This window comes from Convolutriloba macropyga, chromosome 3 (assembly GCF_964194025.1).
Source record: "Convolutriloba macropyga chromosome 3, txConMacr16.3, whole genome shotgun sequence".
Classification (NCBI taxonomy): domain Eukaryota; kingdom Metazoa; phylum Xenacoelomorpha; order Acoela; family Convolutidae; genus Convolutriloba; species Convolutriloba macropyga.
This window is the reverse complement of record NC_134470.1, coordinates 60,922,017-60,949,266: the sequence shown is the minus strand read 5'-3', so window position 1 is coordinate 60,949,266 and position 27,250 is coordinate 60,922,017. Positions and strand designations below refer to the sequence as shown.

General features: G+C 33.6%; 2 protein-coding genes across 3 annotated transcripts in view; one reads left to right on the top strand and one right to left on the bottom strand.

The window, feature by feature from the left end:
* LOC142337183 (uncharacterized) overlaps positions 1–9,605 on the top strand; it is a 160,466-nt gene extending 150,861 nt beyond the window's left edge. For both annotated transcript variants that reach the window (XM_075386302.1, XM_075386300.1), the window contains one exon: positions 9,380–9,605. In XM_075386302.1, coding sequence (XP_075242417.1) covers positions 9,380–9,501 — 122 coding nt within the window. In that variant the 3' untranslated portion in view covers positions 9,502–9,605. The remainder of the gene's footprint in view (positions 1–9,379) is intronic.
* Positions 9,606–20,997: 11,392 nt separating this feature from the next.
* LOC142337182 (uncharacterized) overlaps positions 20,998–27,250 on the bottom strand; it is a 29,073-nt gene continuing 22,820 nt past the window's right edge. Inside the window, exons 8-9 of the mRNA XM_075386299.1 lie at positions 26,374–26,710; positions 20,998–21,852 (exon numbers count right to left, since the gene is read on the bottom strand). Of these exons, the coding sequence (XP_075242414.1) occupies positions 21,415–21,852; positions 26,374–26,710 (775 nt within the window). The 3' untranslated portion in view covers positions 20,998–21,414. The remainder of the gene's footprint in view (positions 21,853–26,373; positions 26,711–27,250) is intronic.

The window sequence follows — 27,250 nt, the reverse complement described above, 5'->3', positions numbered from 1 at the left end:
AACAATAAAATTTCCTGCAATTTTCAAGACTCTCTTTCAAAAAAAAAGAGAAGGAAATGAAAACAATGAGATAGAGAGGGATAGAAAAGCTGGACAGAAGGAAAAACAATGGAGGGGCGAGAGCAAGGGAGAAGAGAAAAATAAACATTTTTTGTTTGTACAATTTCCTTTGATTTTTTTCTTTCAATAAATGTATTTATATATATATATATATATATATATATATATAAATTATGTACAGCGCACATCTTAGGCAATAACAATTACACAACAACATTTGATCATTGTAGTCATACAATGATCAAATGTGATTATGATTTAGTAGTCCTAGAAGGAACGTACCAGGAAATACGTTATTATTTGATTGACTGACATTATTCATGATCCTTGTATGACTATTCTGAAGTGGTGACCCAGATGACCACTCATTATCAGTGAAAAAGTTGCGAATATAACCTGAGCACCAAGATTTATATCAAATGTGTATATACAGCACATGCAAAATTTCCCTCAACTGATAAAAAACTTTATTCAGAAGTTTGAGTTTTTAGTTGATTTTTACAATACTAATAAAAAACAACTTTGGGAAACATTTAATATTCGAAAAAGTCTAGCAGCAATTGGATTCAAACTTGGTTGCAATCAGTGCTTTTGTAAAATCCGACAATCGGTTGCCCAACTCACGCGACAGAGAATGTTAGCTGAAAATGACACTCAAAATTTTTGTGAATAGAAGAAGCAGATGGATGGCTAAACCAATACCCTATAGTCAAAATACAGTTGTTCACAGTTGTTCTCATATCGGCGGACTCAGAATTTATCACTTTCTTTCCTTTTTTCAAATACATTTATACCAAAACATTTTGTTTGTTTTCCTAAAACAAAAAAAAATAAGGGTAAACCCAATCATTAAAAGCGCCTAATCTGCGAATTCTGCGGAAAAGGCGCTCTAAATAAAGAAAAAACCATAATAAAAAAACATTTTCAACTTCCGCGAAGACAGGTTTTCACTTTCATATCGCAAACTATTTTCGGTGCTCTCTAAGTAAATACTTTTAAGGTAAACCTGAATAACAAGTGAGCTCAATCTGCGACTTTCTTGGAAGAGCACTTTGAGAAAAAAAAGAAAACAAAAGAGAAACAATAAAATTTCCTGCAATTTTCAAGACTCTCTTTCAAAAAAAAAGAAGGAAATGAAAACAATGAGATAGAGAGGGATAGGAAAGCTGGACAGAAGGAAAAACAATGGAGGGGCGAGAGCAAGGGAGAAGAGAAAAATAAACATTTTTTGTTTGTACACTTTCCTTTGATTTTTTCTTTCAATAAATGTATTTATATATATATATATATATATATATATATATATATATACTTATATATATTTATATATATATATATATATATATATATAAAGTTTTATATATATATAATATATATATATATATATATAGATATATGTATATATATATATATATATATATATATATATAGATTTAAATATATATATATATATATATATATATATATATATATATATATATATATATTTGACAAACGGAATTAGCAACCAAATTTGCCTTTTAAATGTAAGATCATTTAGACCTAATTTCGAGCAACTCGAGGTTTAATTAGAAGACCTAGAGCAAAAACCATCAACAATTGCACTTACATGGACTAGTGATGACATCCATTTTTTCAACGTATAATGGAACAGACACCAGGACTAGTGATGACATCCACTCTTTCAACGTAGAATCAATTAGAAAGATGGATTAATGATGACAGAAACATGCGATCGCAACAGAGTTGGTGGCGGTGTAGGGCTATTTTGTCAGACAAGTTAAAATAAAAATCAATATTCAATCAAAAATTAATAGCAGTATTCAAAACGCTCAAATTTTAGGTGTGAAATTGCTAACAGACGAGACACATTTTTTTTTATCACAAGTGTTTATAAATTGCCAAACTATCCAGTTGACGAATTTTTAAAGTTCCTTCAGAATCACATAACGTCCTTAGATGTAAAGAAACAAGAAAAACGAATAATTTGTGAGAATTTGAACATTGATGTTTTAAAAAATAATAGAACAAGTTCAGGGTTATTAGAGTTGTTGTCATTTATTTGACGAAACCTAATTGATGCAAATTTAGTAACACGTGAAACATCTCATTCACAGAGAGCAATTGATCTATTTTTTCCAGAAATTACTGGAGGTTGTTGTGTTGATAAAATTGCCTTATCGCATCATTATTGTGTATTCTTCTGCCTGCAATAATAAGCTACAAGTAGACCACACAGAGGATCAAATTTTGATGTCAAAACACCTCCAAAAACTCAATAAAGAGGAAGTCAGCAAAAACATAAACTATTATGTATTCCTAAAGCTGAAAAAAAATAATAATAATATTGAAAGCAAAGTGTTTATCGATAAAAAATAGAATGGTTTTTAACAAATCTTTGATTCGATGGAGAAATTTGGACCGATTATAGAAAAAACACAAACAAATTGGAAAAAAATTGGTTACACATAGAATTAGAGATTTGGCCGCAAAAAACAGAACATTGCGTTGCAAAATAAGATGAATAAAATTGATGAGCTAAAAAAAGAAATACAGGGAAATTTTTATGAACAAAAGATTGGACATGAAACCATTAATAAGTCTTTGGTCATACCTGTCAAAAATATAAAAGATGCACCAATGTCTCATGAACTATGTCAATTTAGTCCAATTAAACTTAATGACAGTTTTCTACGGATTGGTCAAGATATAGCGCAGCACCAGCACAGACAAAACACTTTTATGTATCTGAAGCACGTTGAGAGTATTATTATACTTTCTCAGACAGCTCCTATTGAAGTTTACGAAACAATGAAAGATCCGAATACCAACCGATCTATTAATATGTTTGAACTCAGTTATGTAACACTGAAAACTGTAAACTCTGCTATCTGTGAGATCTTATGTGACATTTTTACCAAATGCTTTAATTTCATGTATTTTCCTGAAACACTAAAAACGTCTAAGATGATGACATTTCATAAGTGAGGTTGCCATATGGACCCAAACAATTACAGACCAATATCTTATTTGCTGGTATTTGTCAAGCTGTTTGAAAAATTAATTTTAAAGCGCGCTACGTCATTTTTTTAAGAAAAAAATTATGTTAAGTCTCCAATGGTAGGGATTATACTATAAAATAAAAACAATAATCTTCAATAAAGCCTTTGATACTGTAGAACACAAACATGAAGTAATACTGTAGAACACAAACATGAAGTATTATTTAAAACTGGAACTATCTGAAATTCGAGGTCTACTTTTGGTCTGCGGAATTCAAACTTAGATAAAAGAAAGCAGTTTTTTCCATAGGAGAAATTCAATCAAAATCAATAACCATGTAACGCGGTGTTTCTCAGGGGTCGTTACTGGAACCAATTTTTTTATTTATCTGACAGATACTCTGCTTGTGCGTGAAAAGAGCAATACAACACTGCTTGCCAAAGATACATTAATATATTCCTCTTTAAAAGAAGGACACCAAAACATTGAGCAAGATCTCCGCCAAATCTGCAACTGGGTTGAAGAAAACTAGCTGAGTATTACTCATGAGAAAAATAAACTTATGTAAATCAACAAAAAAAAACCAGCCGTCTACAGAAATGCATTAATAAATACCGGAACGATCAAAAATGTGGGAGTTTCTCTGTACCAAAGAGTTTCTATGCCCAACAAAAGGAAGAATTGACAAAAAAATTGAAGCCATTGTAAGAAATTGCTTTGAGAGTTTCAAACAATATTTAGTCGTAAAACTCTTGTACTCTTGTACTGATCATGTGTTCAACCATTTCCGCAATATGTAGTCTTAGTGTACGGCACTGCAATTATATCTGAACTTAAAAAAAAATAATTGGTCACAAAATTATATATTAAAACACACAAGTTTATTTCAAACACACAGGAACATCACCTCTATGAACTAATTAAGGTACTTTCTTAGTTTCTTAGAAAAGATTCGCCGAACTATTTTCTGAATGATACGATTAACAAATTTATATTAGAAAAGGCTTTGAGTAGAAAGGCTAAAGCGACTGAGCCTAAACTCTTAGTGGAGTCAACTACAAAAAATAAAAAAAAATCTTTGGTAACGCGAGTTCGGGAGATATGCAATGCCTTTTGCAAAACTGGAAATCAAAAGAATAAGAAATTTGTTAACGCTATCCGACACAGAACCTCCAACTTTTTTTACATAAACTTAGGGATAAGTACATACAAGGTAACAAATTCCTTTCGAAACAATTCGGGTAGGGGCCAGAAAAATAGCTCTTCAGGTTATGCTTCATTTCGTTCAACTTTCTTGAAAACAGACATCACTCGACAGGTTCCGACCTATTTGAATGTCTCTCAAATGCTGATTGTACAACTGCATGGTACTTTTTATACAGCGTTTGGAAATTCAAGTCTAATCTAATCTAAAATATAGATTAATTTACCAATCGCTAGCAGGCAATAAGAAACTAAAAAACAAATCATTGTTGCTTCTGCAGTTCTCGCTTTCTTGATAGGCAAACAATAATTTTGTGGGTTTTCCTATTGTTTACTTTCAATGGACGCATGACTTTCAATGGAACATTCATTGAGAACGTTATCTGACAAAGAACTTTTTTTTGTTTTCGCGATAAAGCAAACAAGTTTTTTTTTCTTCTACAATCAAACCAAATTATTGGATATTCTATATCTGGACTTCAAACTGGTGAGACCAAACCAATTTAACCTTTAATTTAATATAGCCTCATTTTCAGGACGCGTCTTTTTTTTCTGGTTGATGCTGGAATAACTGAAACCAATCACCCTAAAGCATAGATATCAATATGACAGACACTATTTCGGGGTTGTCAAAATGGACAAAAGAGAAACTATTAAGCGAGGTGATGCAACTAAGAAATCAAAGAAGGGAGTCATTTAACTTAGCAAACAAGAATCAAGACAATAACCAAGAATTGGATAGACTTAAGCTCGAATTCGAACATCAAAAAGAATTTTTTAATCAAGCTCAATCTGAGATTCAATTTTTGAGGAGTCAGAATGATAAATTAATATCCAATTTAATTAGCGAAAAAAACAGTAGAAAAAGATGTCGTGAAATCTACAGTCAACCGTCATTTTTATCCAATGTTTGTTCCTCGTTTCACAAAACAGTTAATTATTTCTGACAGCTCGTATAAATTGGTTCGCCAAAATGCCATCAGTAATGATGCTGCCATTCATTCTTATCCATCTTCGACAATAAAAGACCTCAATAAAATCATTGACAATTATGCGCCATCAACAAAAGCTGAATGTCTGATTATTCATTCAGGACATAATTCCATTGATCAAGGTACTGCAGGAGAAGATGCCGCTAAAGAGTTGGGAGTCGTTTTATCGAAGTCCGTTAATAAAATAAAGCCCTACAAAGTAGCGATTTGTAAATTACCCAAGGTAAAAAACGGCAGTTTTGGACGCGAAACTAACAATAATGAAATAACCAAATTTAACCAGGCTTTAGACGATATAGCAGATGGTGTACGCGGCGAGTTCCAAAATACCGACATAAAAGTTCTGGATTATAATTTGGAAAAAGCAGATATTCGAAATGATGGCATTCATCCTAATCAAAATGGAATCCAGAAAATGGTTTTTAGCTTAAGAAATTACATATCAAGTGTGGGGTATCAATCTTCTGTCAGCAACGTATCTATGAGACGAATCAAAAAGCAGCCAATAGATAATGTTGTCAATAACTGGAACAGAAGTGGTCATATGGGATATATTGCGTTTGGGTGACTTTGAAAAACGTGTTCCTATTGGAAATTTCTCGTGTTTTTTTGCCTGTTTTTTCTTGCAGAAAATAAAAAGTGTTAGTGTTCAATCAAATGTCACCCAAGCACTTCAATTTATTTGATTTTTAAAAACAAAACACTTTTTGATAATGTATGTCTTGGATTTTGGTCTTTAAACTTAATATATCAGTTCCTAACTATAACTTACTTAATTTTACTTTGCGGTGATGTCGAATCTAATCCCGGGCCCAATTTACTTAATTTACAAACATTCGAAGGCTACGAAAAACATAAGGCAAACGCAAACTTGCATCCATGTTTTGTATACACAAATATTAGAAGCGTTAACAACAAACACGAAGAAATTTCGGATTTTTTGCAGCAGCAGAACAGACAAACATGCTTTATTGTTACTGAAACATGGATAAACGATAATCAGAAGATACCCATGAATTTTTTAAGCAACAATCACCACTTTGTTCATCAAAGCAGATCAAACTTGACGCAGTTAACGAGAGGTGGTGGAGTAGGAATATGGGTACCAAATACATTCAAACCTAAAATACGGAATGATCTCAACTCTATTAACAGAAGTTTTTTGAATCACTATGGCTTGAAATACAAGCACCGTTTAAGGAAAATTTTCTAGTAAACGTTTCTTATTGTTCCAACAAAAACTTGGGCGATTTTTTTCTAGAAGAGTTGACATCAGAAATTTCAGGCGCATATTCAAAAACAGATAATGTAAAACTATTTGGAGACTATAACATCAATTTTTTCAATCAAAGAGAAAGAGAGTTATTGACAGAATTTGCTTCCAACAATGGGCTTGATATAGTAAATAAAAAAACTCCAACCTGGACAAATGGAAATCAGGAAACACTGATTGATCACTGTTTAACAACAAAACACCAAATTTTTGATACAACTGTTATCAAGCAGTGATTTGGAAGTGATCATTTTACACAAGTTTTCCTTTCGTCACTGGATATCGATTATGAAAACAACAAAACACAGTTTTTTTACAGGGATACTAGCCAAATTAGTAGAGCTAATCTTAACAAAACAATTGCATCCGCGGATTGGAGTCCCATGTATCAACAAAACAACTCAACTTTTGAAAAATTTTCAAATACGTTTGAAAATATTCTGAATAATGTAGCTCCCATTAAAATAGGAGAGCCATCGTCAAAGTCAACAAAAAAGAAATGGTTATCCAGAGAAATATTGAATCTTATCAACAAAAAGCACAGGCTTTTCAATATTTGGAAGGAAAAAAGAGACGTTGACACAAATAGCTCATACAAAAGAATGAGAAACCATACAAACAGACTACTTAGAAGAGCGAGTCACACTTATTCACAGAAATTGTTCGAATGTCTTCCCGATTTAAAACAACAGTGGAAATTCATTAAAACAAAGATTAAACACGAGGTTAAAAATAGCGAAATTTCTAGAATTCGGTTCAAACAAGATATTTTAAAAGACAAAAAAGAAATCGCTAACACAATTAATATTTGTTTTTCTAAATTAGGTTTATACGACGGCAAGACAGAAAAAGTTGAGCTACCGGACTATGATTTTGGCAAAACTGAGTGTTCCTTCAGACATATAACGAGAAAAGAACTGTTTACTGTAATTGATCAATTACCACAAAACAAAGCAGCGGGTCCTGGATTACTTACTACATGGTCCTTCAAGTGTAGCAAAATGTCTATTGGAACACATCTACAGTTTGCAATAAACGAATGCATATCAAAAAATGTTTTTCCCGATGTACTTAAAAAAGCATACGTAACTCCAATTTACAAAAAAGGTGATCCACTGGAAGCAGAAAATTACCGACCAAATTCAGTTACACCGACTCTTGCAAACATTTTTGAAAGACTTTTGCTCCAACAAATGCTAGAACATGTTGAAAAGTATGAATTAATCAATAAAAATCAGTTTGGGTTTCTGAAAAGAAAATCTTCGAATGATACAGTAATATCGTTGACAGAATCAGTGAACAGTTTGTTAGAGGAAAACGAAATCGTTGCCAGTATTTCCTTGGATTTGGCCAAAGCTTTTAACTCAATATCTCACAAAATTTTTCTCGAAAAAATTGCAAAATATGGATTTAGTACGGAATCAATTGCAATGCTAGAATCGTTTTTATCTAACAGAAAACAATGCGTACAGAACGGCATTGAATGTTCGAACTGGGTGACAATCAATCACGGAGTACCTCAAGGAACAGTTCTCGGACCTTTAATTTTTATACTTTATATCAACGATTTCCCAGAAAAAATGAAAAAAAGAGAGGACGTTTTACAGTTTGCAGATGAAACATGCATTATTTGTCATTCCAAATCTGATGAAAATCTTTTATGCGAAATTAACAGTGTATTTGAAAATACTGACAGTTATATGAGGCAAAATATGCTAACCTTAAACAGAGATAAAACAGAAATTGTGATTTTTTCAAAAAATGGTGAATCAAAAATTGAACAATTTCGTTATAATGGAATTTTCATAGAGCCAAAACTAAGTTGTCGTTATTTAGGTATAATGATTGATAACAATCTAAATTTTGATAATCAGCTAAACAAAACGTTAATAAAAATGGCAATTGCTACCATTAAAAGCAAGAATCGGGCTGTTTAAATCACTTGTTTTGTCCCATCTCAATTTCACTGCCATTTTTTTCAATCGTTGTCGGTTAAGTCACTTCAGAGAGTTAATAGACAAATAAACTGGGGAATAAAGGTTTGCCACCTGCGCAAAAAGTTTGACAGCGCAAGAGATCTATTATTGAAAGACAAAATTTTACCAGCAGAGCTTTTCTTTAAAAACGTTTGTCTTCTTAAATTTTTTGACCTCCTCTCACAATATAAAGAGAGCAGTCGAGAAACCAAAAACTCCTCATTGAAGCTTTTTGAAAAGTATGAACTGACCAATAACTCCAGAACTCTCCAGTACTTTCCAAAGAATAAGTGCCAATCCAAATGGAGTGACAGATCACTGATTAGAAATTTTTCTAGGAAGTGGAATAATTTGCCAATTGAAATCCGAAAAGAGAAAACTAAAAATAAATTTAAGGAAAAACTAAGCAGCGAAATGGTCAAACTGCATGAACGTGTTCCAATAGATAGACAAGTAAGAGGCTTTAGAAATTTGTTCTACTGAAGTATAAAGACCAAACTATTCATATATTTACGAGGCGATGTTTTTCTTCAGCTTTTTTAAGTTCGAAGATTTCTTTCGTTCAAACATCCACATTAAATGAAACAAATATGTTGAACTAAATACCTTTTGTAGAAACAAAGGCATTTGAGCCTTTTTGGGTTCACAGACATCGTTTGGAGAAGCTGGAACTGGAAATAGAACCGGTTTTATTCCTCTGCCAGTTGTATCCTGCAAGGTTATTCATTCAAAGAGAGACGGTTATGTTGCAAGATCTTGCAAGTGATCCTACAATTGTAGGATCACTTGCAAGTTTATACGGTACTTCATAAGGCTCTTGTAAGATTCTGTGCAATATAACCGCCGGTTATCGAATTTATTGTGTATTTCAGAGCTGTTGAAACTGCAAAACAAGGACTTGAATAATCTTGAGTTGTACGGTGGGAGTGAGGGGGGCTGTTCCAGTCAGAACTCTCTCAATTCCTCATTCAATGTCAGCTTCAGTCATTACTAAATAACTGGTCCTTAATATGAACCAATTGAGTTATTTATTCAGTTCATAAATGCATTTTTCATTAATCAGTGGAAGTAGTTGGTAAAAAGGGGACAGTGCACCACTTTTTCATCTAGACGTAAAAACCGTGATAGACCCCCGGGTCTAGTAAATAAGCATTTTTGGGCGGGGGTTATATCTAAATTATGTTTAGAGCTCCCTTTTAACTAAAAACTACCACATTGATGTAGAATTGAGCAAAGATCGTCAGGATACAGCAATTAAAACACAAAAGTTTTCGATAGCAGTTTTGATTAGTTAAGTTGATTAAACGGGCTGTTCGGGAAATCACAGGTTAGAAGTAATGCAAGAATTGCAAAAATTTTAAGTGGATAACGACTGATTCGTGGATAAATGAGTCCAAGGTCTTTCTTAAAGAAAAGAATTTGTGCTGAAAAAAATTTTCTTTCGACGTTTCGTTGAAAATTTACGTTTTCTGAACATCTTTGCAATTCTAACAATAGTTTTTGCCCTTACTATCCGTAACTCTAATCTTGGATTATCATCCTTCTTTGAGAATCGCTGACATTTGTATGAGAATCGTACTAACAAGCAAATAGTCCATTTGATTAGTTTCGGAGACAACTGGTGCCCTAAAAAACTTAACTTTAACGATTTTCAAATATTCGTGAATGGTAATGATTTTGCGCTCTGTTATGCGTGAATGAACCATGAGTTGTAATGAGTGCATCCTGTATTGTTAGTGACAAATTGAAATTGAAGTTTTTAAATCATTATTTTTTCCTGGTTTTCGAAATGGAAACATCCCGGGCGTCACTCGCAAAAACTTCAGCAATGATTCAGAATTTTTTCATTCTGTGTTTTTTTCTGCCAAGTGTTCTGATCATGTCACTTTTCGAACCAATCGTGGTAAATTCAGAGCGTCTTTCTGCATTTATTCTTCACAATATGAAAAACTTTCTGATTTTTCTCTGAGCAGAATTAAATTTTTATTACTCAAACGCTTAATTTTCTCTGAGCAGTATGAAAATTTCACTGATTTTTTAATGAGCATTATGATTAAAACTCAACTTTGAAGGAACAACAGAAAAATGCCTGTTGGTGCCTACTTATTTGAAAAAAATAAATAATGAAAAAAGATTGCAAATTGAGAAAATTCAAGGCTATATATAACTTCTACAAAAATAAGCAAATTATACAAAACGTCAAGGAAAGAAAATTTGTTTTTCAGCCTAAGTTTCAGCTTTCATGTTCAGCAGTTTCAGACTCTGGCAGCAGTTTCAGACTGTAGTAGCAGTTTCAGACTTCAGCAGTTTCAGACTTCAGCAGTTTCAGTTTCAACAGTTTCAGTCTGTGGCCGTTCGAATGAAGTCATTTTGACTAATGATGACATTCCGTGAAGATTTGAGTTGTCTGAGTCCCCGTTACACAGCTGGAAGGTTGACCAGCGGCGACCAGAGCCATCCTCACCTCGCGAAAAGCCTCTTGAAATCGAGCCCAGACAATCGGGTCTTTGTCAAACAATACTAGAGCATAGCTTGAAAAGATATTATATGATAAAAAAAAACTAACACGACTTATCTCAAATACTTTGCATCACAAAATACTTTTTTGTTCAAATACTTTAAAGAAGATCTTTCAAGTAGGTAACTAACGCCAGATAAAGTTTCTTTTGTTTCAAGCTGGTTTCAAACCTGATAAAGTAACTAGAACAAATTCTTGGAGATGTTCTTGTTTTTGTTGCTACTGGAGCGATTGCTTCGTTTAAGTATGCCTTAGGCGAACTTGGATGGTTAACTTAAAACAACTGACAAATTCCGTTCAAGCCATTGTATTTTTTGCAAACATCCTTTTTCGAAGTCAAAACTTGTAAGAAATTGATGGTTGAATACCTGACTTGTGAGAAGACAAAAATTTACAAGGCTACTGTTTATCTTAAAGAAACTGTCAAGTGGGAAGGTTATTCATTCAGGTGGTCGTCAGTCATTCCTCACTAGAAAAATTGTTCCCGTCGGTCTTTGCTTTATTGTCGCTCGGTTTCCTGTCTTATCTTCTGCTGAAAGCTCACACCTCAATTTCAATTGTTATAGTAAGTCCCATAAAGTTGCAACGCAAGCGAACGTTCGAAAAACGTTCGGCATGCAATTGAACAACAAAATGCTGATCTCAGCATGTTTTATCAATAGCCGCGAAGCGGTAGCGGCTATTATTGGGGACATCCTGATTTTTTACAATTCAAAGAAATTGAATTGTATTGGGGCGCTGTCTTTTTTTAAGACCTGTTCACACGTTTTCATGATTTTTGATGTCATATTGGAGTATTGATTTTGGTCACACCAAAACAGGAAGTGGAGCGGAAAAACGAGTGCTATAGCTGCGTAAAATTTTTTGCTCTAATTTTAAATTATAGTGAGAAAACGGTGTTTGAACAAAAATTCGCTTTCTTGCTTGTGATTTTAGTTCACATGCGGCAATTTTACTTTCATTTTCACTGTTTTTTTCGATTTTTTGGATGTGATTTTTTTCTAAATGGTTTTTCTAATCCATTCTTCGTTTTTTCTAGGCTTAGTTTTTTGTATGAACAAAATTTTCAGCTTTGGCTACTGGTTATCTTTCGCATGCGGCATTTTGACATTGATTTTCTGTTGTTTTTATCTGTTTTTTTTAGAATTGATTTTGCTAATTCACTCATCCTGTCTGATCCAGGTCTAGTTTTTTTGTTTACTCCATGGAAATTTCTTGAATTGTACGTCAGGACTTGTCCTGCTATGTTTTTTAATTCGCCGTCTCCATCGATGGTTTCTATGACCTGATTTCTTGGAATTGAATTTTTCGATGACTTCAAAGACTTCTACTGCTTTGCAGTTAAAATTTGTGTGCGTGACGTCATTTTTGTCTTTGTGTCGATTACGTGACGTACCGCACTGAAAAGTGACTTCTGAACTCACTTATGGAACTGTAAATTTTATGAACATTTACTAGTTAAAGATGATCAGTTTGCATCTAATTAGTGCCAAACTTATATGCCATAATTCTTGAGAATTAGTCTTGAGTTTTTGATTTTGAACATCAATTTTGAAAAAATTCCCTTTTTGGGCTTTTTCTATATATACCGTATGTGTCATAGTATTGACAGTCCGAATCTAACTCAAAAAGTCTAGTGGTCTATTAAAAACTTGTGGTCGATTTGTCTATCTTATTGCGTTGTTTGTTTCAATTCACGGAAGGCCACAAGCGTCTATCGTGGCTATTTTCCGGCAATCTGCCGGCTATGTTATTTGAACTTTGACCTCTTTGAAACGTTAGATAGCGTAGCAACTTTGTGGGACTATATTCTTCAATGTCTTATGTGATATTCTTCATTACTTTATCTACATTAAATCACTTCAGAAAAAAACTGTTTAAAACGTCTCTTCTTTTTGACAATTACTCGAATTAAATTTAGCAACTTTATTAAGCAGTTCTTCAACTGCTTCGCTGGTTCTGGTTTTCTTTGTAATAAAAACGATTGGTTATAACTTTAGGAATTCATGTTGATATCTTGTTGCGCGTTAAATTTTTTCCTTACAATTTTTTAAAACATGTAAATTACTCAGACTATAACCCTAAGGTTAGATATCTACATGCTCTAAAATGTTAAATAAGTTAATCTGCATTGTTATTAATATAATAATCTTCAAATTAGGGCTGTTCGTTTTCATAGATAAAAAAAAAGGATTTGAAGGCTCCTATTTGTCTATTAACGGGTACTTTCTTGTGTTAATCGAGCAAACACTCGGTTAAAACTTTTTTAAAGCAAGTTTTAATGTTAAAAATTCTTATTGAAGAGGGCAATTTCTTCGATTTTTGAACGCTTTTCAAGATTAAAGATTTGTTACTCCACTTACTTTTCGTTTTCTTTTTTATAATATATTGATTTGTTCTCCTGTTCTGTCTAGCGTTATGGCTACTAGAAAAAATTTTCAAATTTTCGGACGTTTTCCATTGTCTTATATCTGTTTGTAGCTTCATTAGGCTAACTTTTGAGATAAACAGTTTGGCTGGCAGGATACGATCCTTATTGAGAAGATCAATGGAGTGGTCAAATTTTTGACGAAAATAACAACCCTTTATTCCCCAGTTATTTTGCATGTTTATACGGTTTATGTTTTTCACTGTAAGTGTTTGAAGGAATACTCCACTGAAAGAAAAATGAGAGAGTACACCAGACTTCAATTCTTACTTTCAAAAGTATTTGTTTTCTTACAAGATACAAAGAACGAATTGCATTAGCCATTTTGCTTAAAACTGAGTTGAGGTGATTTTCAAAGGTTAGGTTTGAATTAATTTGAACTCCCAGACAACAACATGCATGAGCTGGTTCGATAACTTTGCCTTTAAAAAAAACTCCGAATCCGATTTTGTAAAGAATAACATATCTGTTTTATCGGCTTTTAAAGTTAGTTGATTCTCTGTCAGGTATTTGTCTGTTTGTTGTAATATTTTTATAATTTTTCGGGGAACATTTTCATTATGTTCAAATTTGCATATAATACTAGTGTCATCCGCAAATTGAACAACATCTTTTTCAGCTTCCAGCTTTTCAGAACAATCGTTGACATATAACAGAAAAATAAGAGGTCCTAACACAGTTCCTTGTGGAACACCATGATAAATAGTTATTTTATCTGATAAGTCAATACCCAGTTTTACGTATTGTGTTTGATTTTCGAGAAAAGATTTGAGAAGTAAAAATGTTGATTGAGAGGTTGAAATTTTCAGCTTTGTTGAGAAAGATCTCATGTGAAATTGAAATGAATGCTTTTGCAAGATCTAAGAGCACAGCACCTGTGTCGCTATCTTCCATAATTCCTCTTATTTTCTCAATAAAGTAAAGCACAGCATCAGTACACGGCTTTCGAGATTAGAAACCCAATTGTTTTTTTGCTCAAGAGCGCAAATTTTTCAAGATATTCTACTAACTGATTAAGTAAAAGCCTTTCAAAAACTTTTGCGAAAGTTGAAAGTTACAAAAATTGGACGCTAATTAGTTAAACCAGAAACATCTCCTTTCTTGAAAATTGGTGTGATGTGTGCATCCTTAAGAATTGTTGGAAAAACTTTCTCTTGAATACAATCGTTAAATATAATCTGAAGATGTGTCCCAATAGCATTTTTTTCAGATTTCAATGCCCAATTATTGATGTATCCCGGCCCTGGTGCTTTGTTGTTGTCTAGATTGTTAATAACTTCATAGATTTTCCTCAAAGTAAAAGGTTTAAAGTTAAACTTTTGAAAATATCGCTCTATTTTTTCGACGTTCAGTGGAACACTCTGCCCTCTGTAGACGCCCATTTCGCTGAAAACTCTGTTTACAATTTACAAGGTTGCGATACCTTTAAAGTGACACAAATGATTCAACACTTTGTGTCAGTTTGTAGTTATTGAAGTAACGATGTTTCTCAGCAACTGAATGTTGAGTTTTTTTGTCACACAAGGTTTTTGTGAAGTAGTCTTTTTTATTAGAAACTATTTTCTTCTCTGTTTGTGCGTTTTTCAAATATTTGCAAAAAAATTTCTGCTAAAATCTGCAAACATTTCATTGCAGTTTCTTTGTTGATAAACTGTTCTCCAATCTGCAAGAGCCAGATCTTTATTAAAATTTTAATCGACAAAATTTTTCGTATCTTATTTAAAAAAAAAAATTTTGTTTTTCTTCTAACAAAAAAAGTTTGCTCTGAAAAAAATAACATTATGATCAATATCGAAAGGAGGTAAGCAGACTTTCCAAGTAGTGATTTGCTCATTAGTCCAAAAACAGTGGTCTATCAAAGTTCTTTTATTGTTGCTTTTGCGTGTAGGAATATCAATGTTAGATAACTGTAATCCTAGTCCCGCGCAAAATTTTGCAGATTTTTCTGCCCATTTACACTCAACATATCAATGTTATAATCCCCAAATAAGATAAAATTATCTGTAGCTGAGAAAGCTTTAGAAACCTCTGCACTTAATTTGTATAAAAAGAAGTCACCCAGGCTTTGATGTGGACAATAGGAGATGTCAATGAGACATTTTTCAGCTAATGGATTGCCTAGCTCCAGCCACAACGTTTCAAAAAATTTCGAATCAGCTTACTCAAATTCTCTTCTTTTATTTTCTTAATAATCCATATTCCTACACCCCACCCTTAGCTGCTCCTGTTTGATGTGACCGATTTTTATGTATAAAAATTGTGCTCAGAGCTGAAGTTTATATTCAAGCTTTGTTCTTCGCGCATCCAAGTTTCAGTTACTATAACAATAGTTTCCGAATCCAGCTGCCCGAGCAAGTTTGATATACCTTGTTACTTATTTTGTATGCTGCGAGCGTTGAAAAGAAGAAATTTAATTCCATTTTGAACACCAAATATAGCATCATCCAAAGTAGAAATTTTGAAGCATCAAAAGAACCAAGACTTTTTTTTCTATGTTACCACAAAGAAGCAAAAAACTTCTGTTAGGGAAGATTGAAACACTGCCAACAGCCGCAATGAATAATAAAATCAACATTCTCAGGAAATAAATTAGCAGATTTTCTAAATTACCATGTTTCTTATTATCATGTTTATTTGAGTAAAGTAACGTTGCTTAATGTATACCTGGTCTTTCACATTTCCCAAAAAAACAGAAAGTTAGAACAATCGGTAGAAATATCATGTCAACAAAAAGTTACTCAAGTCAAGCAAAGTTCAAATTTCTATATAATTTCCGAGGTTGAACTGTATTCAGTGATGCCGGTAGACTATGAGTTATATTATAGTGACGTATGTTTTCTACCAGTTTTTTTATACCGCCATTATTACGATGCACTCCAGCAAAACATACATCATCAATTGATAGCGCATTTTCCAAAACCTCAATCTGTGACCAAGGATAGGATCCATCAAGCTCCGGGCTTATCATTTCTATGTGGTCATTGAATTTTGATATTTCCTCGTTGTTTGTTTTCCTTCCATAGCAACCATCTTTTACCGGACCAATTTGGCATATAGCAACATGATGAGGTTTGAGTTTTTGCATACATTTGTCGACTGTTCCTTGGAGTTGAGTCGCTGCCTGCTGTCCAGAAACACCTTTGTCAATTGAATTATGACATGTACAATTAATGTTTCTGTTTTGGCTCTAGGGGAATAGCAATAAACTACATTAGAAATGTCTTCTTTTGTTGCAGATGAATATGAGTGGATTGCAGTCTGCTGCGAAATGTCATTCTGATTTACTTTACGAAAAGTACAATCAGATATAACTAATTGCTTGGCAAAACGGGGTACCATTTTTGGTTGATAAATTTTCAGAGGAGGATCAACACGACTGTTGCTTTTTGACGTCTCCTGTCTCTCAAGTAAATTATCAGTAACTTTAGAAGTTTGTGTTTTGAAAAAATTGATATCATTTTCCATGCGATCAATAGTTTTTTTTTGATGTCCGACAGTTAATTTTTGCATTTCACAGTTAACAAGATCTTTTTCAAGTTTTGTTATGATATTGTCTTTTTCTTGTATTTTTTCATAGGTCTCTAAAAACTTTGCAATTAGTTCTTCTTCGTTGCATTTCTCGAGAACTTTTTTTATAAAACATGGTGATAACGCGTATTTGCTCTAATTGAGACTTTAAAAATTCTAAAGCATTTTTATTTTCGTTTGTGACCTGAAAATGAAAATTAAAAAAGTGAGTAGAGATAAGATTGGAATGATCTCACCGGTGATGAAGCAGGTAGAATACCCAATAAGAATTTTATATCTTCCTTTGATGCCTTTTAAAAACAAAAAATGTTCGAGATGAATTCAACAAAGAAAGGATTTTTTGATCGTCGTATGATAGGATACCCAATAATTGCGAGATTTGAAAGAATATCCAGTAATGTAACAGCTTCAGAGAAAAATAGAAGGTCAAAAAAGACTTGCTCAGTATTCGAATTCAAAAAGAAGCGATTAAAACGACAAAAAATGGTTTATCCATACAGTTGACTTCTGACTTTTATTCATACAGTTTCCATACATTCGTAACTTAGCTTCAGTTTGGACGGAACAGTTAACTATTCAGAGGTTGCAAATTCCAATTTGAAACTTCAAAGCTGTGACAAGACAAACGCTAACGGAGTGAATGCATATCTTTGATAACTTTATTGTACGTCAAATGGTACACTTGTAAAAACTTACAAAGTTAAACTGTTGACTTGTAAGCACCCACGAGTCGATTAGCATGCTTGTAGGATTTTAAGAGTTCAATGGATATTTTGCAAAGATTTGGAATTTGAGTGGTTAGAAATATCGAAAACTTCTAGAAGGGAAATTTTAAGAGGGTGCTTCGCTTTGCAGAAAAAATTGTAAAAAATGGAGATTTCTTGAAAGTTAAGTACTTGAACCGAAATAGAATGGAGAACAAGAACAGGTGAAAATTAAGAGCTGAGGGCTGAATAGAAGCATAATATAGGGCCGTCTATAGGCTGATTTAATTTTTCTATTGTTTTGCGGGGCCTGAATAGAAGCCAAAACCGAATAAGAATAGCGTCCGCGTCATTTAAAAATTTGCTTCGAAGTCAAAATATAGTGTCAAATGTGCGACACAAGAGTAATTTTAAATATTTAACTTGGTGAGAGATCAAGCTTCTAGTTCAAAGCAATCTAGAATGTTTAGTTCCTGATCTTATCGTAGCAAAATTCAAGAGTAGCAATTGACTAAGGTTGGCGGTTTTCGTTGAAAAAATAGGTCAGTACAATTGAGGGCTTCGATTATGGGACAGAAAAGCCTTGAGGCCAATAATTTCATTTTTTTGCTGTGTTAGGATTTTGAAAACATATTAATTGTAATTGAAAACATGTAAGCAAGCTTTTTTAAAACATTGACAAGAAAGACTGTGATAATTCAAACGTACATCTCTTTAAATTTTTTAAATTTTGTAAATAATAACTCCTGCAATATAAAAGATGATAGTGTTTTTACCAGTAGGATTTTCGACTTCCGCAACACTGCAGATGCGGGTAACCACAACAAACGACATTAATTACAAATAAAGCGCCAAAATTGATTTTGAAACCTGGATTTTGAAAATAGATGAAACCTCAGAAAAATAGCAGGCTGTCATGACAAAACCTTCTGAAGCAGTAATCTCTTGCTCAGTCAGATTATCAAGATTCAAAGCTTCATATCTTACAAAAAAAATAGGAATAGTCCTGACAAACTGCGGCACCTGATCAAAAACACTCACTCCAATATCAAATGAGTGATCTTCCCACGGCTTCAAAATTGAAGTCAAATGAATTTACACTGCCAACTCTTTATTCCACTTTACTATAAAAAGTCCCCTCACGTTCTCAATTACTTAAAATAAATTTTGCAACTTCATTAAGCACTTACAATTACTGCATTTTTTCAGAACTGGCTTTAGCGCAACAAAAAATAACTGTTTGGAAGTTTCTGAAATTATGTTGGTCTCCTGTTGCACGTAAAAATTTGAGAGTCGAGGGCCAATAGTTGAATATTGTTGTGCCGTCTATATTCTGATTTTTCTCATCTATTGCTACGCGGAGTTGAAAGGAAGCCAAAAATGAATACTTTACGTCATTTAAAAATTTGCTTTGAAGCGCAAACATAGATTCAAATATGAGAAAAAGGAGTATTTCGAAGTTGGTGAGTGATCAAATTATTTGTGTAAAGCAATCGAGAAATGTTTTTTGCTGGTCTGATCGCAGCACATTTGAGGCGTTGCGGTTGGATAGGGTCGGCGCATATTTTTATCGGAATTTTTCAAAAGAATTAGGTCAGAACAATGGAGGGCAATGAGCAAAAAAGCCTTTGAGACCACCAGCTTCAGTTTCTCTGCAATGTTTGGTGTCCTGAAATTAAACATATATTTCTTTAAAGTTTGTAAGAAATCATTTTTAGAATACAAAAAGTTATAGTGCTATATCTTGTAGGATTCTCTTCTTCCAGACAGATGAGCAAATGTGTGCAACAAAATTAATTTAGAGGACATTCAAATGAAGCACCAAAACTTGTTAGAAAATACCTTACACTAATAGTAGGTTCAGTCCTAGTTTAAAGGTCAAAAAATTTCTCAGAAACTCACTAACTGAACCAGGATTTGCCTAGAATGGGTATTACAATTCTTTCCAAAAGCAAACATAAACCAGCTTACTTCGTTTAAATTGCTCCCGAACAACAGTCGAAGGACAATTAACTTTAGGGTTACATCTTAGAATTTTTATGGGTGCAAAAATAACGACTTCTTCTGGTTTCCAACCCACGATCTGCCGGATAGCATTTTAATATCTTAACCAATCTACAACGACTTTGATCCTCACTTGCTCGCTATCGGTTTTATATAGCAGCAAACTATGATAACAATTGAGGTCACACGAAAATGAAGAAGCGAAGCGTGATAAAGTCGCGTGAGAAGTCGCAGAATATTCTATGACAGAAGCGCAAAAATAGTCAAGCAAAAATTTTTGAATAAAAAAGACGAACATGTTTGCAATAATTGCTTCAAACATCGTTTGAGAGCAACTAATCAAACTGCTTCATATTGTCTAAATCTCTCACTCCAATATTAACCATTTGTTCATTCCACAGCTTCAAGTTTGCACTCAAATAATCTTACACTGCCAGAAGCCATTTTTTTCCACTTTTTAGGCTCGATCATAATAACAATACAGAGTTTAGTTATAAAAGCAAGAAAAAATAGGGTTTACAACAAGACAGCGTCCGGATACACTTAAATAAATTTTGCATCGTAGTTAGACATGGAGTACCTAACCGATTCACATTGTGTTGATACTAAAACTGTAGAGGGACTAGATAATAGGCGCTTTTATAGATGCAAGCGACTATCAAATAATGATTTTTTCCTCATTTAAAATTGAAACTTTTGCATTTAGCAAACAGCGCCAACACTAAATTTTATTAGAAGAAAACCCGATGATCACAGTCGCCAGATGTGGACAGATTTGCTTGTTAGTTTTGGTATCTGGAGTTGACATTCAATTATGTGTACATTATGGGCGAAAAATGGAAACATTCTTGAGAATAAAAGAATGAAGTATCACAAGCTCATATCTCGAGTCACCAAAAAACTTACATTCAACAGTTTGGAAGCGTAGTTTACGCCTTTGCATAGTTTGTTTTACTTTTTTGACAATTAGTATTCACGAAACCGTTATCGAAAAACAAAGTCTTGGGTATTGAGCGCTCGCAGTCTGAGCCCATTAAATCGACAATCACACCTCCAAGTAAAATTTAAATAGCACGTCTTATACCGCGTACAGTATTTTAGATCATTTTGAAAGAATTGATGATTATTATTCTAAGACAGTGGACAGTGGCATGGTGAAATTTCCGGTCTTTCACATTATAACCCCAGTGGCCATTTAACGCGTACCCCCATCATGGAGCCATTGGGGGTGGGGTGGGGGTTGGTGGTATAAAGGGAAAAACCGAAAATTCTTCAAGAATTCGGAATTTTACCTTCTGTTGAAAATGGTTGAATTCAAAGTTTGAATTCGCGAAATGATTGATATAAAGCAGCACGGAATAATTCTACAAAGGTCGCACTATTGTGTGAAAGATTTGTTGATTTATGGCTAACTCAGTTCAAAAACTAAAACAAAATCATATTTTCAACCCGTTTGTAGTTTAATTCATCAATTAATTTTTTTTTCACCAAATACGTTTCTGTAGGTAATTTTAAACATGAAAAAATGTAGCGAAGCCTGGCAAAATTGTAGCTGCTTTAAAGTTGTGAGCAAATTTTCAATCTGAGAAATGACAGCTAAAATGAAGATTAAAAGTTCTGAAATCAACTTAGAGGAGAGTTGAAAACAAGATCTTTTCACGTTATTGAGAGATTAAGTCACATTTCATCAGTCTGTCAATTTACGTTCACCAAACCGAAAGTAAATTAGAAGGAAAGCCATTTGTAGTAGTACCAATATATTAGGTTTAGAAATATGTAGGCTAAGGGAAACACATATCTCGAATATCGATCGATGATTCCAACATTATGAATTATACACGTGACATTTTTTGCCCGAATTCCCCCAAATTTGCTGCTATTGCGCAAAAGTAATTTACGCCCCCTCGGGCTAAATTTTTCCACGGAATCTGCATCGCTGGTGAATTTATCCCCCATTGATTGTGGAAAAGTTGGATCTCTAGCGTTGGCTGCTGGATTTTGAGGGAATTTAGTTTGGAAGTAATTGGATTGTTGGCACATTTTCATCGATTTGGTGTCTGAATGTCTGACACTTTCTTTCAAAATCTCCCGGCCGCTTCCTCTCGCCTGCTGCTCGTTTGTTCCACCAGAATTACGCCGTCTTGTTTTTAACGTGTTCTTGCGCTTAAAATCAAATGGAAATTGATTAATTATTTGTCGCTTTGTAATGACTGCAGCCATCTCACCGTTCTCCCACCACAACCCCCCCCCCCCCCACACACACACACACACACACACAAACACGCGCTCATATTAGACCAGTATCAAAAATATCTCCTCCCCAGGCACCACCGAAACTCTTGTACCAATTAAATTATTTTCATCCTCTTTATGGGAAACAACGCGGGCGTGCATTTATTTTTAGTTTCATTTCGCGCAACAACTTTTTCAACATTAGCATGAAATTTTTGTCAAAATTTGACACTCAGACCTGAAATTGATGCCAAAACGTTCCAGAGTGAAATGGAGACCATAAAACGAAGACAGCCCAGGTCTAGGTACAGACTTATGCAAAGACAATGCTCGACCAAAATGTACTGTGAAAAAACCATACTCGACTCATTTGAGCTATGAAAAGATTTTACCTGGATTTTAAGACATTCTGGACTTTAGCTCGACTCAGATTTTTCGCAAAAGACTTTAGCTGGACCCAAAATTTTGCGCGACCCAAAATTTGGGCTGGACTTAAGCTTGACACAATGTTTGTAACCAAAGTCGAGTTAAAGTCTTTTCATGGGTCCATCATTACTCTTTTCATTTTTGCCATTAACATTTCAAGTGCAATATTGCATATAAAGTAGTCAGCATGTATGGCCCTTCACCTCTTACGATTCAAAAGAACCACAAATACCCTCAAAAACCTGCATTGTTTTTTAAAAGGATAACTCACAATTTTTGAAGGAAAAACAAACTGAATAACGCCCAAATTTTGTCATGGCTATTTGGACTAGGACCAAAGCACTTAAACTAGATGGTTTCATTGAATCAAGTAATGTGGTAATATATTCAAGCTGCAATAACTATTTATCTTAGGATTTGACAAAATTCTTAAGGATTTTGGCAGTTTTCCTTAAGTTGGACTGCTCGGGTGCAAAGCTATTTAGTTTTGCTCCGGTTCTGCCTAAAAAGAAGCCTGGAAAAAATGAAAAATTTTGAATTTTGAAAAAAAAGCAGACCCATGAAAAGACCCTAACTCGATTTTGTTGGTTATTAAATGACTAATGGTGGACCCATGAAAAGACCATAGCTGGACTTTCTTCGTTATGAAATGACTTTAAGTCGACCCATGAAAAGATATTAGCCCCCAACTAAACTTTTAAAGTCTTTTTATAAGTCGAGGCCTAGGCCTGGGAGCGGCCATTGAATTAACTAAGGAGATCACAGAGGACATTCGCTACGTTTTGTTTCCAACCCCAAATTGGGGGAGGGGAAGAATATACTCAACGGATCTTTTTGTAGAGTCGATTATGACCGCTTGAAATATTTCATCAAAAGCATTGATTGGTATCAATGGAAGTCCGCGAAAATTTATCGAGGTTTAAAGTTTTGAGAACAACGACCGATTTATATTATTTGGCATATAGCTGGTTTTAGTGAGAAGAAAAACTTTCACTTCTTGTCATTGTTTTCTTCCAATATTTGCCAATTATACCCCAAATTTGCTGCATATAAAAAATTTTAAAAATTTAGGTGAGTCACATGGTATTTTTTAAACGTTTTCCCTCACAAGAAATCACTCGCTGATTCAGTGTTGAGACAAATCATAAGTCATTAAAAACCCTTGATGTAAGCTTTTTTGGTAAGCGCAATTACAATTTAGCTATTTGCGGTTTTCTCTAGCACCACAATTCACTCTATTAACTAAGTGCATGAATACTTCGAGCATTAAAGTGCATTTTGCATTAACTTTTCAAGGGTAAAAATAATTTGAAATTTTCTCGATGAACAAAATGACGCTCAGACTTTTTAGGCAACCAGATGGATTATTCGTTAATTCTGTAACTTCGGCAAGTTCTTCCAGTAAAATTTTAAAGTATTTTAAAGTATTTCCGATAAAATTTTGTAAGTTCATCAAAAGCTTTGATAGGTATCATTGGAAGTCCCGTAAAACTTTATCGAGGTTTAAAGTTTTGAGAAAAACGACCGATTTACATTAGTTGGCATTTCGCTGGTATTAGGGAGTAGAAAAATTCTTACTTCCTGTCACTGTTTTCTTCCATGTGGTTCAACAGCGTGTTAAATTGACAAAAATTAAAGGAAAAACAATTTACACAAGTTTTTATAAAAACCCATATTGATAGTTGCTAATTAGACCCCAATTTTGCTGCCAATAAAAAGCAACAATTTAGGTAATCGCAATCGTATTTTTTGACGTTTTCCTGGCCTCGAAGTTACTCGCTGATTTATTGATGAGACAAATCATAAGTCATTTAAAATCCTGAATGTAAGCTTTTTGGTAGAAATCTAGGAAGCACAATCACAATTTAGTTATTTTCTGTTTTCCCTCACTCCGTAATTCACCCCATTAACTAAATGCAGGAAGAATTCCAGCATTAACTTGCATTTTTGCTTTCAACTGTCAGGGAAAAAAACTATTTAAAATTTTCTAGAGGAAGAAATTGACGATTAAATGTTTTCACCTTACTATCGTTTCTTGCTTTTTCAGGCCACCAGATCGGTTAATTGTCAAGTCTTTTGAACTTCGGGAAGTTCGTCCCGAAAATTTTTTTGAATTGTTAATTGATTATAAAGAAAAAGCAAAGGATTCAGTTGAGATATCATACCAAATCAAAACTTTAATTGCTAGACACTTTTTATTGTTCCTTCCGGTTTCCGAACCAAAAAAGGACTTAATTAAAAGTTCTTCGAAATTTCTCCGGCAACTGACAAACATCCAGCTTTGATCGCTAGTTAACGCGAAAGCAGCTACCAATTCCGATTGTCCATTAAAAATCTAATTTTTTGTTTTTTACTTTTCTTTGTAACAATTTTCAAATTACAAGAATAGGCTAAGCAATTTATTCTAGATTTCAATAGATCTTTATCCATTCAAACAACACAAAAATTTTTTACGAAAAGATTGCAACTTTGTTTGTTGCGCTAAAATAAAAAATTATCTTGCTCCAAAGTAAATTTTAATTTAGTCGTCAAAACGACATGTGCTTTTTGACGAAAAATTCAATTAACTGCACATTTGATCTTCAGGCAGAAATCAATAAATTGAACTTTTAGCGTTGTTGTGCGTTTTTCATGTCAGCGTTGCTATGCAATCTCAACAAGCGTCACTTCCTGAACAAACAAATATGAGGAAATTAGGTTTCAATGAGAAGTACTGATTTGAATATGTATATATAGACAAAAAGATATATGAAGTATTTTTTTAAATTGACTACGGTTGAATTTTTTTATCAATTAGCATACAAGAATAATTGTTTCCTATCAGTATTTTAACTGACAGAAATCTTAGTGTCATTTAAAAGGGAAAAGATTCACTTCCACAGCTAGCTATTTGCAATATTGTTTGACAAAATTTTTTGTTTAATCATATGTTTGCTGCCTTTTTTGCTGCCTTTTCGATTAATAGGGCAAATTTTCCTTCGTTTTTTCTTTTTTTTCGAAATTTTTCTATTTTTAAATGGCATCTACTAGTGGCACTTAATGTTCACAATCACAAATTTAATATTATACTATGTTAACAAAACTTGGGGGAAAAGTAAAAATTAAAGGCCAATGGACGTTTTGTCACAAATTTTTCCAAATCATGATCTCGGCTATCTGCAACTCAGCAATTTTCCGATGAAAATAATGAAAAAAATTTTGTTACCAAAACAGCAATTTACTCAGTAATTTGCTTTATGTTTTGCTGAAAAAAGTTAATTTGTTATTAGCTCGACGATGTCGGTTTCAAATTTGAGATGACCAGGGTCATTAGGACAGGTTCTTTCTTCAAAAAATTTTGCCTATTTTTGGATAAAAGTACCACAATTGAATTTCCTTTAAATCATTCATAGACATCCTTCGACTAAAATCTCGCCGGTCTGAAAGTGCTATCCTATTTCATTAACGGTTTGAGTGTCGTTCAATCAATGGAACAACAGACATTGAAAAGATTATATCATGACTGGTCAACTCACTCTTGTAGTGAGCGAAATTTTATATTCAACTAAATCTCGGCCAATTTGCATCAAGGTTACAGAGATTTTACCTTTTCAATTATTGAACATTTGCAAAATGACTGATTGGAACATTATGTGCTAACGCATATTGCTGATCGTACTTTTTGCGGGTGTTTGAACTTGCTTGGTACCAAGTTTAGTTTATCACAAGTGTTTCTATCCCCACATGAGAAGTTTGTCGTTTTAACCATAGAAAATTGTGGCAAAAAATTAACTTATAGTGAAAACGGCTGATGAACCTCTGTGTTCTCATGGTTTCTCTTTGTTTTGTTTTCATTTTAATGTAAGAAAGCTTCGGTACTGTTTTCATTTTTTAAAAAATGGAAAATATCGAATCGTTTCTTTTTCATCTTGAATTAAATCGAACCTCCATTATCTAGGTGTAAAACGAAAGACGCCAAAGTTTTCATTTTTTTGTCGTGGATCCCTGGGAGGGCTATAATGTGAAGTATCGTTATTTTCGTCTCACCTTTGTGTTAGCAGGGTTGCTAGTGCCCAACATGACAACCACGGGCGATGTAGATGAGTCAAAAATATGGCTGTGGGGATAATTGTTGTCACTATTGATGTTTTGATTGTTTGTGGAGTTATCAGAGTTGTCGTCTCCTGGCAAAGATCGGCTTCTGAAGGCACCTCTTCTGTTATTGCTCATAGTAGTTTGTTTAATGTGTTGTCTGTTTGCTGCTGTTGTTGTTGTTGTTTGCCTGTTCACATCTCTTGATTGTGATTGAGCCACCAATTGGTCAGTGAACAAAAGATTGTGATCGAATGGTTGTCTGTGGTTGTTGTGACTCACCCATTGAGGACTGAAATAACTTCCCAGTCAAGCAAATTCTCCTGACAAATTCTGGATTAGATTCAGATAAGGAAACGCCGATTTTAGTAATTAGCGTATACTATTTGGACAATTTTCAAGTAGCTAGGTTTTTTTCCAAAAACATTTAAAAATTATCAAGATTTATCATTATAGGGTTAGCTGGACATGATGGTCGATGCATCACAAGTTTGCTAGAAAAAATGAAGAAACCCCTCTGTCTTGTCGAGATGTCTAACGTTTGTTTCAAAAGTCGAAAAAATGACAATTCTCGCAATTTTGAATAAAAGAAATTTTCAAAGCTGCAAATGAATTTTCGTATTTTCAGTGGCATTAAAATTATAAGAAAATTAAAAGTAATGAAACTGATAAAAAAAATTGTTGAAACTGATCTATCTAATTGAGTCCTAAACATGATTTCGGTTTCCCGAATAGCATTACACCGGAGAGGTATGCCCAAATCGCCACGGGCCATTTTGCCCGATCTGCGTATCTCTTGTTCGTTTTACTTATGTTAATACAATGAAAATGC